The 16922-nt window shown below is 37.9% G+C and overlaps 1 protein-coding gene across 12 annotated transcripts in view; it reads right to left on the bottom strand.

The window, feature by feature from the left end:
* Positions 1 to 13296, bottom strand: part of MYBPC1 (myosin binding protein C1) — a gene marked incomplete at its 3' end in the record, with an annotated part of 94021 nt that extends 80725 nt beyond the window's left edge. For all 12 annotated transcript variants that reach the window (XM_082349606.1, XM_082349597.1, XM_082349604.1 and 9 more), the window contains exon 1: positions 13154 to 13296. In XM_082349606.1, coding sequence (XP_082205732.1) covers positions 13154 to 13178 — 25 coding nt within the window. In that variant the 5' untranslated portion in view covers positions 13179 to 13296. The remainder of the gene's footprint in view (positions 1 to 13153) is intronic.
* Between the last annotated feature and the right edge of the window lie 3626 nt (positions 13297 to 16922).

Here is a 16922-nt window from a genome sequence, read left to right as displayed (position 1 = left end):
GGTGATGCTGCTGGCCCACGACCCATACTTTGAATAAGAATGCTCAGACTGTGCCTTCAAGGTCATCAAATCCTCTCCCATTCCAAATATGACTGTGAATGGTAATGGGTTCACAGTACATGGGAACTTCTCTTCTCTCTTTGATCACAAGCTTCTTGAGGACAAGGCCTGTCTCCTCCTCCTTTTCAAATTCTGCACAGCAGGTGCTCTGTAAATATAGTTGACTGGCAGGCTGTTCCTACCCGCACAAAAGCCCCTTCTGCTCGCTGCCAAGAAATCAAGAACCGCCCCCTGGCACTCCGAGGGCAGCTTTCTTCGTCTGCCTTACCCACAGGGAACACTATGTCATCCATCGGTAACCCTCCTGCTGGCTGACCGCTCCCAGGCACTCACCCAACCCCATCATTTAGATTTCTTCTTATCGTCAGCACGCCTTCCATTTTGGGAGAGCAATTAGGACTAGAGTTTTGGCTCTCAAAACACCACTTGCGGGGCTTCCCTGGTGGCGCAGTGGTTGAGAATCTGCCTGCCAATGCAGGGGACACGGGTTCGAGCCCTGGTCTGGGAAGATCCCACATGCCGCGGAGCAACCAGGCCCGTGAGCCACAATTACTGAGCCTGCGCGTCTGGAGCCCGTGCTCCGCAACAAGAGAGGCCGCGATAGTGAGAGGCCCGCACACCGCGATGAAGAGTGGCCCCCACTTGCCGCAACTAGAGAAAGCCCTCACACAGAAACGAAGACCCAACACAGCCATAAATAAATAAATAAATAAATAAAATAAACCCAAAAAAAGTTAAAAAAAAAAAAAACACACCACTTGCTTTTCTAAGGATTCTCCTTTTTCAAAATCTGGGCTTGATGTCTTAGCAAAAACCCTCAGCCAACCACGCCAACTCCATTGTCCCCTAGTTTCGCCATGTTGTTACTGTCAGGAAGCACAAGGCCTCGGGAAGCTCTCTAAAGCTTGAGATTTTGAGCTAACAGGTATCTATTGAAGTGAGGTCCTACTATACTCCTGCTTATTCAAACACCACAGGGCAAATTCCATGGGACTTTTCTGCCAGGTGAATAAAGTTAGCTTCTCGTCCCCCTCATCCATCCTCACCCATCGTCACTATTGGAAAACAGACCAACAGGATGGACTCAAGAAGCAGGGTTATGTAAGTTGTTGTTTTTAAACTTTTTATGAATGATAATAATAAAAAAAAGAAACCAGGATACTTTGAAAAATTAAGCCCAAGGAAATATTTTCATGGACAACATAAAAATTAACCAGATTCTGAATCAGCAACTAAAGCTAACTCCTTCCTACTTCAGCAAGGGCGGCTGTGCTTTGATCTTTTCTAATTCGCAGATATAGACTTTCTTTCCCTCTGCAACGCTGACGTGCTTTCAAAGGGCTTGATCTATTTATGGTGGATTTTTCCTATGACCACCTACTGTAAAAAGCGCAGGTATGCCACCAATGGCAGGCCTGCACAGTGAGTGCCAGGGCATTCTAATTGACGGGCACTGGTGGCCGCTATTAAATAGACAGCCCATAAGTGGACTTCGTGCTTTGCTGAAAGACCAGGAACCCAGTCACTCCATAAATGGTTGGCTCCCTCCAATGCCGTCCATTTCTATTTTCCATAATCAAGTGTCCCATCGTCAGTAAATTAAAGGGGAAAATTTTTTATTTTTTTATTTTGTTTTTTATAATTAACGATTTTTTAAAAATTAATTAATTTATTTTTGGCTGCATTGCGTCTTCGTTGCTGCATGCGGGCTTTCTCTAGTTGCAGCGAGCGGGGGCTACTCTTCCTTGCAGTGCGCGGGCTTCTCATTGCGGTGGCTTCTCTTGTTGTGGAGCACGGGCTCTAGGCGCGCGGGCTTCAATAGTTGTGGCACGCGGGCTCAGTAGTTGTGGCTCGCGGGCTCTAGAGCACAGGCTCAGTAGTTGTGGCGCACGGGCTCAGTTGTTCCGCGGCATGTGGGATCTTCCTGGACCAGGGCTGGAAGCTGTGTCCCCTGCATTGGCAGGTGGATTCTTAACCACTGCGCCGCCAGGGAAGTTCCAAAGGGAAAAAAATTTTTAATTTTAGGAGGCATGAACCTGCCTCTCCCTCTGTGTCTGTACACCGAATTGATATGATTAACTGAGTTCTCTCCTTCCCATGGGCTCACTTGCTCAAATAATACGTTGCTTGACTTACTTAAAATTATTTTACGGGCCCTCATGTGCAATTCAGTTTAGCCATTTAATAGCATGGAGAGCATAATTACATCATATGAATATGTTATATAGGCATAGAAAAGATAAGAACATAATAACAGTTGTTACCATTGAGTGGTAGGATTATACATCTTTGTGTATATGTATGTGTGGCTTTCTTTTTGTCACTTTTTTTGGGATAAAACAAACACTATAACTATCCTTTGGTAATCTGGGGTACAGGAGAAAATTTTATGTTATTACTAATTATTATTTCTTATTCTCAAGTTCTTGGTTTGAAATAAAATATGTGAATGCTTTATGTATTGTGAAATCACGGTGAATAAGGTTTTATCTGGCCAACCCTTGTTTTGTTACTTTTGGTAATATAGCAAGTTATCCTCCCTTTTAGATTAAATATGCAGTAAACACTGTCAGGTGTATCCCCTGTTGATAGTGAGGTCTGGAACTGTGTACATGTCACAGCCTATCTCTCATATGCCTAGATAACAGCACAATGGAAACTGCTTTAATGTAAAATGTTGTCTTCATGGGGACATTCATAACATTTACAGAAGTTTTGATTATATGAATCATAAGTTTCACCAAAAAAATTAGCAAACACAAGTGGCAGCACATTTATACTGGCCATATTGTTTACATTGTTTATGCAGCAGAGGTAAAGATTTTTGGACATAAATTAATGTGTAATTTAATGTTTTCACAGTTATATACTTATTTTGTTCTATTCATTATAGCCTACAGGTCTGGATATTTTACACCTTGGGATTTAAGGGGGAATTATACACAGAGATTCTCAAAGTATGGTCTGGGATCCCCAAGAGTCCCTGAGGCCCTTTTGGGGAGTCCAAGAGGTCAAAACTATTTTCATAATAATGCTAAGACATTATATGCCTTTTTCACTCACATTCTCTCACAAACAGGCCATGGAGTTTTCCAGAGGATATATAATGTGTGATGACACCAACACTCTGACAGCGAATAGAACATGTGCTTTGTACTCTTAAGTTTTAAAAGTTTATCAATTTTAATTTCAAATGCAGTAAATAGTGAAGGATAGAATGCACAGAAACAAATGCTTTCTAGTTTCCTCAGTAATTATTGAATGCCAATGGACCTGAGACCAAAAATTTGAGAATCATTGAGAATTTATGGTAAATCTTCTTAAAAAATTATTTTGTGTGTGTACACTTAAAAAAAAAAAACAACTCATGTCATATGCGTCATTTAGGAAAAATCTGTAGCCTTGCTTAATAAAACGAATGAAGCAATCAAAATAAAAGCCATAAACTGATTTGGAGGGCAGTCACTTATTTTCCAATGTGCATAATAATGGGAACAAAAGGGTAATATTGTCTAGTACCACGTCCCCTATTTAGAATTCAGCTATCTAGCAACCTCACTTATCCACATAACAGCTGCTGACCAGCAAATTATAAGGGCTTCTGAAGAGCAAAATGAGTTGTCTCAAGCTCCTCCTACTTGGTACACTAAGAGGGCAAATGCTTTACTCCCAAGAGAAGCACCCCCCACCCCCCACCCCAGGTCCCCAGCCCTGGAACTGGAACTAGGGTGAGGCGAGCCAGGTGCCCAGGGAGCAACACTTAAGGAGGCACTGACCTCAGGTGCGGACCTTGCATTTGCACGACGCTGAGAATGAGTGCCTCCTTAAATACAGTGCTCTGTAGGGCAGCCCTACTCAGCCAGATTATTGACCTGGCTGGGATCCAAAGCAAACAGCGGAGGGGCGAGAAGGGGGCAGCTTCGCATACTGACTGGTAAGAGTAATTAAAGAGGACGGCAGCCTCCTGGCAAGGGATGAAACAGGAAAGCTGTCAAAAGTTGGACACAAATTCAAAATACAAATCAATGTGGGCCCATTAACAAAAAGGCAAATAATCTGAGCTCTCGGGATATCATGTGGTAAGATAACAGATATCTATAATTGATGACAGAGTTAAATTATATCCACTGTACTTTGTTTTTCAAAATAAGAAGTAATATATTACATTTTAGGCATGTTGATAACCAAATTGGTTGAAATAATAAGGTTCAAGAACAAAATGAACTATTAGCTATCCATCGAATCCAGCTCTTCAGAATTTGATTCAATCAGTTTAATCCATTATTTATTTACCGTGGCCAAATATCACCCAAGACTATATTCTAAGGCTCTGAATAGGTGGAGTCTAATCGTGCATCAAGTATGTAAATTTTCAATGACTCATTATTTAGCTTGATGGAAATTCCCTGAATCCACAGGGTTTTTTCCCTTCCCTAGTCAATTTGTTCTTCCACCGTTCTAATTATACATGTTTTTAACTTAAGATGTCATTCCACACAGGAAGATTAAAATCTGGTTATTATTACACAGCAACAAATAGCTTCTCACTCTTAACATGGAGCTGGATGAAAATGAGACCTTTTGCTAAGATCTAATGACTGGTCTGTTTATCATTATTCTTGCCATGTCTTAAAGTAAGAATCAAATGAGGGTTGGGAGTGACATAGATGTGAACAATAGTGTAGAAGAAGCTTTACTCAAATTGAAGCTTAAAAAATTAGCACAGGTCGGGGCTTCCCTGGTGGCGCAGTGGTTGAGAATCTGCCTGCCAATGCAGGGGACACGGGTTCGAGCCCTGGTCTGGGAGGATCCCACATGCCGCGGAGCAACTAGGCCCGTGAGCCACAACTACTGAGCCTGCGCGTCTGGAGCCCGTGCTCCGCAACAAGAGAGGCCGCGACAGTGAGAGGCCCGCGCACCGTGATGAAGAGTGGCCCCCGCTTGCCGCAACTAGAGAAAGCCCTCGCACAGAAACGAAGACCCAACACAGCCAAAAATAAATAAATTAATTAATTAATTAAAAAAAAAAAAGATGGGCTTTCTCTAGCTGCGGCAAGTGGGGGCCACTTGCTCCGCGGCATGTGGGATCTTCCCAGACCAGGGCTCGAACCCGTGTCCCCTGCATTGGCAGGCAGATTCTCAACCACTGCGCCACCAGGGAAGCCCAAGATAATTAATACTTTAAAAAAAAAAATTAGCACAGGTCAAAAGGAAATTATTGCAAAAGTGATTTGAATCGTTAACGATTTCTCCCTTTAGTCCCTTTGTATGCCTTTCCTGGGGGTCTGCTCCTGAGTGGGCCATTCTTACAATCGTATCACTCTTCTGTGGTTATAGGCTTATCAGAATAAATCCCTTACAGGCCTTGCCCCAAGCTATTGCTAGGTCTCACATTGGGTGACTTTTTAAAAATAGAGGAAAGACAGGCCTGATGCCAGGTGGGGTCATAAAAATAAAATTCCACAGCAGTAAATACAGCCACTCAATCAATCACCCACCATATCCATATGTGGTCATGCAGAGTTCTTTATGTGGTTATCTCAGAAATGTTCAGACCAGAGGAAGACCCCACCTGCCAACAGCACCCCGGGTGGGAAGAAAAATCTTAATGTCCCCAACACCCAAGCCTTATAACCTTTGGTGGAGGATATAGTTATATGTTCAACTGTGCTGGGTGACTCTTTCATCTAAGTGGGAAAGGCCATGCTCCCACAATGGTTATCACCATCTGGCTAACAACTGGGGACCCCCAGCTGGACATAACACATTTCACTGGGAACACAACAGAGGCTCTGAAGTGTAGGCCTCTAATTTGATCTGAGCCTCCATGGGTGAAAGGGAAGATATTTCACCACAAGTTTAAAAAGAGGAAATAAAAAAAAAAAAAAAAAAAAAAAAAAAAAAGAGGAAATACTCGTCGTGGTGGCAATGATGGTTATGATAATAACCACAGCTGTCTGGGACCGTATGATAAATATTAACAGCAGGTAAGGAGGTGAACAGTGGTTGTTACATACCTTACAGTGACTGATAAGAGGGCGGAAATGCCCTCAAATTTTATATTAAATGTGACACATTTAACGCCTTATGCCCGACAAGATTTCTGAGTTTGCTGCTTTAGAAGGAAAAGACTTGAGTTCTAATTACATGCTAGGATTTATTCTGAGCTTTTTACCAGATTTATCTCATTTAATTCTTATTAAAAAAAAAAAGTGAGTTAGGTACTATTACTATTCACATTTAACAGATGAAGAATCTGAGGCATATGAAGTATAACTAACTCAATACATGTGCAGCTAGAATTTGAACAGTCTAGAACGTTCTGTGAATAGTATACTTTGTTTATGTCACTATGTTTAATGATGACTATTACTCAATATATGTGAGGAAAACCCAAAAATACATACTCTATGCAGAACAAGTCTAAAGACATGTAACTAAAAAAATGAGAAATTAAATTGTAGAATTGTGTAATGTTAGGTGATTCTTAGTTATAAGCAGAACATTCTGCTCCAAAATGTAAAATTTTATAGAAGGAAGAAGATATTACCTGCTACAAGCAGAGAATTCCTGAGGAACTTAGAAAGAGATTTGATGTGGTTTAGAGGAAGAACTGGATGATTTTGGAGAAAAAGAATAATTTGAGCCCTAAGTTCTTGTAAATATCTAAAGTGCAATTCAAAAAACAAAAACAAAATTATAAGATCTAACATCTGACATACTAATAAACATGATTTTAGGTATTGTATTGATATGCCAAACTGGCCCATAAAAAGATTCCTAGGGAGCAAAAAAAGGCAAAAGTCTTATCAAAGTAGATTTCAGACTTGAAAGTCATAATGAAAGTCAGATTATGGTTAGCTTCTTGGGAACTAATTTTAGAGAGAAAAATAGGCATGGGATTAAATGATCCTTGTCTTTTTCTTTGCCAAATCAACCACTTCATGACCCGATCTGATGGAATCTAAAACTTTACTCTGGAAATGCATGTAAAAGTGCATAAATAATCTGCCCCTTGCATGGGAACATCCTGAAATTTGGCTTGTTGTCTATCTGTGTGGCTGTCCAAAACAAATATACTCTTTGTGAATTATAACTGGGCCTATCCATGAAGAAGAGATCTGGGTGCAACAATATCATCACTTTGATATTTTGGGGCTGTTTTTGTAAAAAGCTGTGGGGACAGATGCCCTGTTCTCTCCAGTTACAAGACAATTTGCATGCGTGTAGGAAATTAAGTGATAAAGCCTTTTCTTCTTTTTCACAGTTTCATTTTCCTTAATCACTAGGCTTTCAAATTTTAGAAAACTGCTCTTGAATAAGCAATAGCTACTTCATGATTAACCTAACTCAAAACACTGTATTTCAATAACTACCTTTCTGTGTATTTATTGGGCTTCCCCAGGGTGCAATATTACGAACAAACTAAGGACTCCAGAAAAGACATCTGTTCCCATCAAGAAGTGAAATGGGAAAAAAAAGAAGAAAGAAAGGAAAAGACATGGCTATATCTATGCATGTACACACATGAAATTAATAGTTTTCTGCTTATTTTTGATTGCTAGAGCTTTCATCCTGTTCTTTATTATCTAACACACACAAGTATGTCTAGAGATGAGGTCTAGAATTACCACAGTCATGGACTGCCAAGAGTATCTTGTGTCTCTTAATATAGGTTTCATAAACTAATTAAGGAGGAGTGCAGATAAAAATAGTAATTATTAACAACAATAAAAATTCTTCTGTTTGACCATAAAGAGTTGAAAAATAAATTTTAAATCAAACAATCATAAGAAATTTAAGCAAAAACAACAAAACTGCTTTCTAGGGCTGTAAAAACAACAGCACTATTTCCTTTCATGACAGCCTTTTCTCACAACTCTCTCTAAAAAAAAAAAAAGCATATATGGGTTTACAAAAAGATTCAAAAACATTGTTTCGTATTCGCTCAAGCTTTTTAAAAGATGGTTTATTTATTTATTTTTGTGTCCAAACATTTCTTTAAAGCAACTTCAGCTTGGGCAGTTTATTCTAACATTCATGTCAAATTAAGGGATACTTTGAAATTGCTATGAATAAGGAAACTCTGTGAATTGTGTGTCCAGGAGGAACCTAAAATAAAATGTTTCAAGGCCATATCTTGGGCCAAAATAAAGTGAGGCATTGAGAGAACAAAGGATTATACGTTTTTCTCTTTTTCCTTTCTCTTGGGTCTCTCAAACCAGCCAGAGAGCCTAACCTTGCTTGACCTTTGTTCATTTCAGGAACTCCCTTACCCCTGCTCTTTGCAAGGCCTGGGGGAGACTGCTTCGGACTTACTGGATGAGAAGCAAGGATACGACCTGTTTTTTTCAAAGTTTTTTTTAAGCGATATATTTAGGGCGCTTGAGAGGAAAGAATTGGCCAGTCCTTTATTTATCTTCCTAACAGGTGCAGTCGGACAGTCATAAAAGCAGGCTACTGAAAAAGAATGATTTTGCCAAGTATTAAGCCCCTCTAGCGTGTTCCTCCTTACAGCAGATAGCTCAAACCTACCCTGTGCCTCTCCAGTACAGCCTGGCAAAGTTTCTTCAGGGGGAAAAACATTGGCATTCATTCATGCAACTTCTTTATTCTTCATCCAAATCTTCAATGTGCCCTAAATGAACCATTTGAAGTTTGGAGGAAAATAGCTGCCCTCGATCAAATATCTCCTCCCTCTTCTCCCTTTCTTTTGCTTACTTCCAACAAAGGTACTTTTCCCCAATTTGAGAGAAAGGTAATAGCCTACATGTAAGATGACTTCTCCAAAGACAAATTTATTTTGGTGTTTGAAATAGATGCAGGTGGAAACTGAAGGTCAAGGAGTAAATATCAGAGGAAGGTTTCCCATCACCAGGTCTCCTTTTCTGATGATGACTAAGCCTTGAGTTATGCTGTGAAATAGTAAGAGGTGATGAATGCTGCTCTGCATTCAGATAGGTTTGGGGCTTAGCAGAACATTAAAATGTAATGAAATCTCTAGGGACCAAGGAAAAGACATAGCAAAGGAAAAACTCCTGTGGACTGAAAACATTATTCTCCATGCCCATGTTCCCACCTAATCCTACTGAAATAGGCCAAGGTAGAATAGATACATAGATATTTCATGTTGATATAGCAAAAGAATCGGTAACAACAACGCCATACTTTGATTCCTAGAGTTATCAGAACGGCCCCTTAAAATGATGGTCATCAATGGAGCTATGTTTTGCCATATGATTGAGTTTTCAAGAAGAAATCTTACATGGAAGATAGGAAAGTTACAGTGACTCTCCCAAGGTTTTTTGAATGACACACAAGCACCAAGGAGGAACTCTTGCCTTTTTCCTACAAGTTAAGTACATAAAATATAATAGGGCCTGATATATCACATAACAAAAAGTAAAATTCATGTTAAGGCCCGAACTTGGTGTTTTAGAAAAGAATTTTTCTAGGTTCTATAGAATCTGATAGTTAACAGTTGTCTAAGTAGATTAAAGAACCAGGCTTTATGGTTTTAATCATCACGTACTACAGAGATAAAATTCTGAAGAAATGATTTATAGGCAAAAATAATATTAATAGTATTTTTAAACTATAAGAGATTCAAACAAAGAAGAAAGGCTATTGCAAATTTCTAATTTCATAAAATTACTTATCTAATTTCTAGTTTGATAAAATAACTTTTTGACAGGAAAAGAGAAAATTCTAGTGAAAGTTGATTCCTTTACTCAGTAGGACCCACAGGCAATTAACTGTAAGGGTTTTTAGAACATAGACCATGTTGTGTACATCTCTGAAATCCCAGCGACTAGTTCATAGTAAGTGCTCAATTAATAGATGGTATGTAAATGAGACATCCTGGGAGATTCCCACAAATCTGAAACTTCCTACCATATCTTCTCTTGCTATTTGATTAGAACAATTTAATTTTACTGGGTCTCAGGTTCTGCATCAATCTAAAGTGTAAGACAGACCTTAACTTTGGAACTGACAGTACCAAGAGTATAGTTCTCCAGTGAACAGATGTACAAATGATAAAGGTGCAGAGGAGGACAATGGGAAGTGGTTACTCCTTAAAAATAATGCTTTCTGGGGCTTCCCTGGTGGTGCAGTGGTTGAGAGTCTGCCTGCCAATGCAGGGAACACGGGTTCGAGCCCTGGTCTGGGAGGATCCCACATGCCGTGGAGCAACTAAGCCCGTGCGCCACAACTACTGAGCCTGCGCGTCTGGAGCCTGTGCTCCGCAACAAGAGAGGCCGCGATAGTGAGAGGCCCGCGCACCGCAATGAAGAGTGGCCCCCGCTCGCCACAACTAGAGAGAGCCCTCGCACAGAAACAAAGACCCAACACAGCCAAAAATAAATAAATAAATAAATAAGTAAAATTTAAAAAAAAAAAAAAAGGGATGAAAAGACTTTGCAAATATTTGGAGTGCATCATGGGTATTTAAAAAAAATTAAAAAAAAATAATAATGCTTTCTTTCTCAGAAAGGGCTTACAGAGCCATCCAGAATATTTTGAAGGGTCTAAGTAAGGACCGTTGACCAATTACTTCCATTAGAGCTCCTCCTTGAGGTCTAAAGGTACACCTGTCCTTCCCCCGTCTCCTTAGAAGGACCAGCTCTCCCAGGACCCAACATGAATCTCCCAGAGTTAGACCACTGCAGGTTGGGAGGCAGTTGAGAGAGACATCTTTTGCACCTTCAGATGCTGAAAACTCAGCCTCTTTTTAAGAGTTGTCAGGTGCTCCTGGATCGTAGGAGGGCCAAACCAGCTCGTGTGTCTTATCAAGATTTACAGCAAGTGCTCATGCTATTCCTGAGCATGGTTCTCCCAGCTAAGGAAGAGATGTAAGAAGACCCGTAGGGACTGGAGAAACCTGGTTGGGGGAATGTTTCTGCAGATAGTTTGAAATGACTCTGAAGAATTGGTTTGGTGGCATGTTTTATTCTTGAGGCTGTCTTTCAGAGGGATGCTCATATGTAACAAAACCAACCCCAGTAAAAGTGAAATCAGTTAGGAGAAGGTACAAGGACCAGAATACTTCCTGAATTGCCATACTCCTTACTCTTCTGATGTAAACAATAAAAATGCAATGATTTCACTAAAAAAACTCTTCAAGGTGTAGATCTTTTAAAAATCAGTTCTGCTGGTAAGGAAACCAAAAAATCCCTGTACTTCCTCCAAGGATTTTAAATTAAAAAAAAACCTTCTTTTTGTCCCCACTCCCCACCATCCAAATTTAAACTAACCAAAGAATCAGTATAAAATTACTGTGCTGGGTGAGGGGAACTCCCACACAGAATATCAACAGTGCTTTTATAGCAAAAGATCATGGGCACTTTGGTATGTATGTTGATTTATAACCAAAATATATACGTGGTTTTTTGGGGGGAGCTGAAGTTGAAGATATACTTTCCTCTTTGTCACTCTAAAATTTCATTGTCTTTAAAAGTAGAATGGATCAGATTGAGCTGTCAGACAAAAAGTAAAACTTTATCATATCTGCAATCCAAATAATTTAATTAGCTTTATAGGCTCTACAGCTTGTCATCTTATTTATTAGTTTCTCAGCTTTTTTATCATTTTCCAATGGGCTTTAAAATAACACATGCAAATTGATCCACTAAATGCAGGATAATTAAAACAATATTCTGTCCTCAGTCAGGAAACATAGAATGCATTTCATCCAAATAAGCCTTGAAGAGGCTAGTCAAGTGACAGATCAAATGAAAAGGACACTTAATACACATGTAAATCATTTGCATGACAAATAAGACACTTTAGCAGGGGTTGGAGTCACTGCCTGATAGGATTAAGTTCCCATATTAATGCATGCATTTGGTGTGGTTATTTTGGGTGGAAGACTTCATCCATCAATGCCCTCCGCCACAAAGTAAAGCCAACCTGTAAACTGATCACCACAGCCTGTCAACACTGGTTACTTAATTACATAAAGAAAATATATTTCAAAGACTTTTGATAATTTGGTTAGTATTTCAACTTTGGATTCAAGTCTAGCATCTTTTTCAGGGTTCTTTGAAATAATGGTTAAAAGGAGTTTTTAGAATTAAAAAATGAAAAAAACTAAATACCATTTTTATGCTCCCTGGCTCCCTGCTAATGTTTGTTTGTTTGTTGCTTTTATTTACAGAAGTGAAAAATAAAGATTTACTAAGCACTAATGAAGACTAATATGAATGAAAAAATATTTTTAAAAGATGTCTCCATTTAAAATTAAACTCAATATACTTGTACTGTTAATTTGTGCTTTTCATTAGTTATTTTAGTAATTCCTAATTCCAGTTTATTTATGTAATTAATTAGTAGTTTTTAGATATTGATTTTTTATGTACAGGAGAAACTGTTTATTGGAGGAAACATTTCTTCTAACGAAGACTATTTTCAGCTTAATTATTTTTAAACGTCTACATATTGTGAAATTATCTTCAATAAAGCTCATAAAGAACACAATCTATCAGTGATATTCAAAGATATCACTGGTGTTAGATCTTCTTTCCATACAAGGACGTAAGAATGTCATAATAAAGCTCCAAATGATAAAAGCAAAAAATACATGCATCTGCATATATTAAATGTCTTTCCAGGAGAAAAATACAGAAAATCTGGAAATATTGTTACAAATTCTTTCTTGAAACCTTGATCAAATTTATTAACTATTTAAGAAAGCATTCCAAGCCCCTCTCGCCCCCCCACAAACTACAAATACATGGTGAAAAATTTGTGATTGAACCTAAGAAAATACACTTGGAGATGAAATCTGCTCATCGTGACCAATTAACACCCTTACATTAAACTTTAAAGATTCTTTGAAAAATATGATAAAATTATAATTTGATCATTTCAGTTAATATTCCTTCATAAACAATAATTATCAGATATTTTTCAATTGGTTATACTCTTCCTTTACTTTCCCTCTGGTCTGTTTACTCTAAAGGATCTTTTCCTTAAATCATAGCGATTCTATTATTTTACAGTCTATTTAAGAAATTGGATATTTGTTTGAAAATACCAAAAGAAACACGCTTTATTAAAAAGTACAAGAAAAAGATCTATGGTTGACTCTTACCCTCTTTCTTAGTGGGTTCTGGCATGGCCACAATAAAATGTTATTCTCCAACGAGTGTGCTCCCTTCCAGTACTAGTTGACAGAAACCCCACGAGCAGTAGAGAGATGGTACAGGTCAGTGTGACAAGCAGTTGGGTAGAAGTCTGGCGCTTTTATATTCCCTGTGAATATCAATCATGTTGGCACCGCCCCCTCTGCAGCACAAGGATGCTGGAACTTGACAGCTATGAGGACCTTTCTCACATCTGTTGTCTGTATTCTGCTCTCTCGCCTACTGGAAGGAATCTTCTGTCCATCTCATGTGGCTATGAGGACACCTCTAACTTTCTAAATTCAGCTGCAGTCTTGTGCTCCTTCTTGCTCTTCACTTTCTGTCTGACAGAGACATGTGTCAACTCAGAAATGCAAAAAGTTTGCCTGATAATAAAAAATTAAATCAAATTAAAAATCATAACATGCTAATTCAATATCTACTTTAATTTTCACTAACATTATAAAGAAGAATCTCTATATTGATGATAATGTTAGGCTCCCATTAGCTTTTTGTTTTTGTCTATTCTTAATTATTGGGTTTAAGTTTTTTCTTCTTTTTATCAACATATTAACATTAATTTGTCATGCCAAATTTCTACGTTGAATATCTTGTCTCATTTTCTCCTCCAAGAATAGCAAGGTTTTCTATTAAGGAATGCTTAGCATTTACCTTTTTCAAAAAACATCCTTTAAAAAAATTACAGTGCATATAAAAGAATGAAGTACTGATACACGCTACAACACGCATGAAGCCTGAGAACATTATAAGTGAAAGATGCCAGACACAAAAGACCATATATTGTATGATTCCATTTATATGAAATATCCAGGATAGGCAAATCCATTGTGTCAGAAACTCAATTAGTGGTTGCCAGGGGTTGAGGGGAGGTGGGATTGGGAGTGACTGCTAGTAGACATGAAGTTCCTTTAGGGAATGATGCAAATGTTCTGGAATTAGGTAGTGGTGATGGATGTACAACTTTGTGAATATATTAAAAAAAAAACCCCCACTGAATTATACATTTAAAAATATATGGGGCATGGGCAAAGAAATTCAGATAGACCAGCAGCAATTGTTTTGCTTCAAGATGGCAAACATACACACAAATCTAACTTAAGGTATTGGTAGACTATCAGATTTGGCCACTTTCTCCCCAAACTCTCATGGAACTGATGGAGAAATATGAGCTACCAAATGGTCAACCTAAAAAAGACATCTTACTTTCTTTGTCCACATGCATGGCACCTTAGAGACCAGGACTAAAATTAGTTTATATGAAAAGACAACTACTTGTGTGCTTTTATTGCTATGCGTTTTCAAGACCATTTTCAAGAGACTTTGATTGATCTGTGCTGAACAAGCCACATTGTCTCATTTAATTTCCCTTGAGGCTGAGAGCACAGCTGGTCAGACTTAGCTCTACCAAATTCTTAACTTTTCATATAAGGATGGAAACTCAACTTAGAACTCAATAGCATCATTCTTTAGCTACTTGGAGGGGGGAGGGGGGAGGAAAGCCAGTCAAGAAGGTCAATGAACATCTTCTACAAAGAAAGCCTTTTCTCAACCACATCGTGCTAGTGAGCACATTGTTTTGCTTTTTAAAATATTCCTTTATCTTAGATGCCAAACAGCTAAATGTCAGCCAGAATACAGCATATTCTGTAATACGAAGTCAGATATATTGAAAGAAAAAAACAGTAACTTTTTTTTACCGAGTCTATCATAAGAGTATCAATTAATAGATGAAACAAATTAAAGAACCTAGAATTTGAAGTCAGACCCTTGGTTTCTATTTCTGGACCTGCCATTAACTAGCAGAGTTTAAGAAAGTCAAGTGGCCTTTCTGGGCCTCAGTTTCCTTTTGTGTAAGATGAGGGGTTTAAAAAAATGACCTCTGAAGCCTCTTCTAGGTTTAACATTGTGATTCTATATCCAAAAAAAAAAAAAATCGTTTTTTTCAGCATTCCCAGCACACTGAATACCACATATGAAATGGACATAAGGGTAAAGTGTCATGTTGCAAAGAATGTTTATAGTGATAGGCAGATTTCACACATGCCACAAAAGAGGTGCCATGCCATCTTTGGCTTCTGCAGACACTGCACTGGGTTTTTAACACACTGATCATTTTACTGAAGTGAACACGTGCCAGGAAATATTGCAACCCATGAAGAAAATATTTTATGACCCAGGGAACTTTTTGGTAATTAAGGACTTGATTATAAAAAGATAAAACATTATTAGAGGAATTTGAAGTATGGACAAATTTCAAGATAAATAGTTGTAGAGTGTATTAGATGGTTAAAGTAAGATTTCAGATTAGAATAATAAGTAGACATGTGTAATTTTCCCAGGACTGTATCGTTTTAAGAACACATGACCTCTATTTCAGATGTCATACGTTCATCTAGAAGGTTGCAGACTCCTTATCTCCAACCTCACTCTCAGGAAGGGGGAAAATGGTCAGTAGGGCTCTTTTTTTTTTTTTTTTTCTTTTACTAAATCCTTTACTGGGTTTTTCCTTTTGTGTTATTTAGGATGAGATTAGGCTAAATATAACACAGAACCACAAAATAATGACAGTTAAACCAAGAGAGTAGTATTTCTCGTTCACATAAAGCAAGTTCAAAAGTAATCAGTTTAGAGTCATTGTAGTGACTCCACACTGTCATCAGGAATCTAGACTCCTTCGTCCTGCTCTATCATCCAAGGTAACTTTATGGTCTAAAATGGCTGCTAGTGCTCTAGCCATTACATCCACATTCCAGGCAGCGGAAAAAAGGACTCACGTTCTTAATATCTTTGGGACTTCTTTGAAGTCTCACATAAAATATCTGATACCTCCCATGGGCCATACCTTGATTACATGGTCATATCTGGCTACAAAAGAAGCTGGGAAATAAAGTCTTTCATTGTCAGTGGCAATGGGCTTCTTTTACTAAAGAGAATGAGAATGAATGTTAAATAGGTAAATATCAATCTCTGCCACACCTTTCAAAATAAAAGCAGTAATGTTCCGTGCAACAACCAAAGAGGGCAGAGAAGTATAAACAAGTTACAAGGGTATACTGTATAGCAGAGGAAATATAGCCAATATTTTATAACAACTATCAATGGAGTATAACCTTTAAAAATTGTGAATCACTCTGTTTTACACCTGAAACTTATATGATATTGTATATCAACTATACCTTAATTTAAAAAAAATTGTTTTTAATCCTATACCATTCATGTTAAATATGTGCCGAGACATTTTATAGTTTTGTTACTATTTCAAATGGAATCTCATTTTTCCATTTCCATTTGTAACTGGTTACTGAGAGTATAAAGAAAAGTTATGAAGTTATTTGTGTAATTATTTTGTATCCAGACACCTAATCAAATAATTTTTTAGTTCAAATAGGATTTTTAGGAAAGTCACTTGGATTTATTTACTATAATTTATGATAATAATATAATATGCACAAATAATAATTTTGGTTTTTTGATTCTCAATTTTATTTATTTTATTTTCTTATTACATTAGTTAGAAGCCCAAATGTGTTATAATAGTGCAGAGGGTGGGTCTTCCTCTCTTGTTCTTGATTTTACTAGAAATGGATCTAGTATTTAAACTTTCATATGATATTTGCTATTTGTAGTAAATAGTCTATCATTTTTAGGTAGTTTCCTTTTTTTCTACTTAACTATTAGTAACAACTACTGAATTTTATCAAATGTATTTTTGTATAC

Source organism: Balaenoptera borealis (assembly GCF_965194805.1).
Source record: "Balaenoptera borealis genome assembly, chromosome: 13".
Lineage (NCBI taxonomy): Eukaryota > Metazoa > Chordata > Mammalia > Artiodactyla > Balaenopteridae > Balaenoptera > Balaenoptera borealis.
This window is presented reverse-complemented; position numbering and strand designations above follow the sequence as displayed.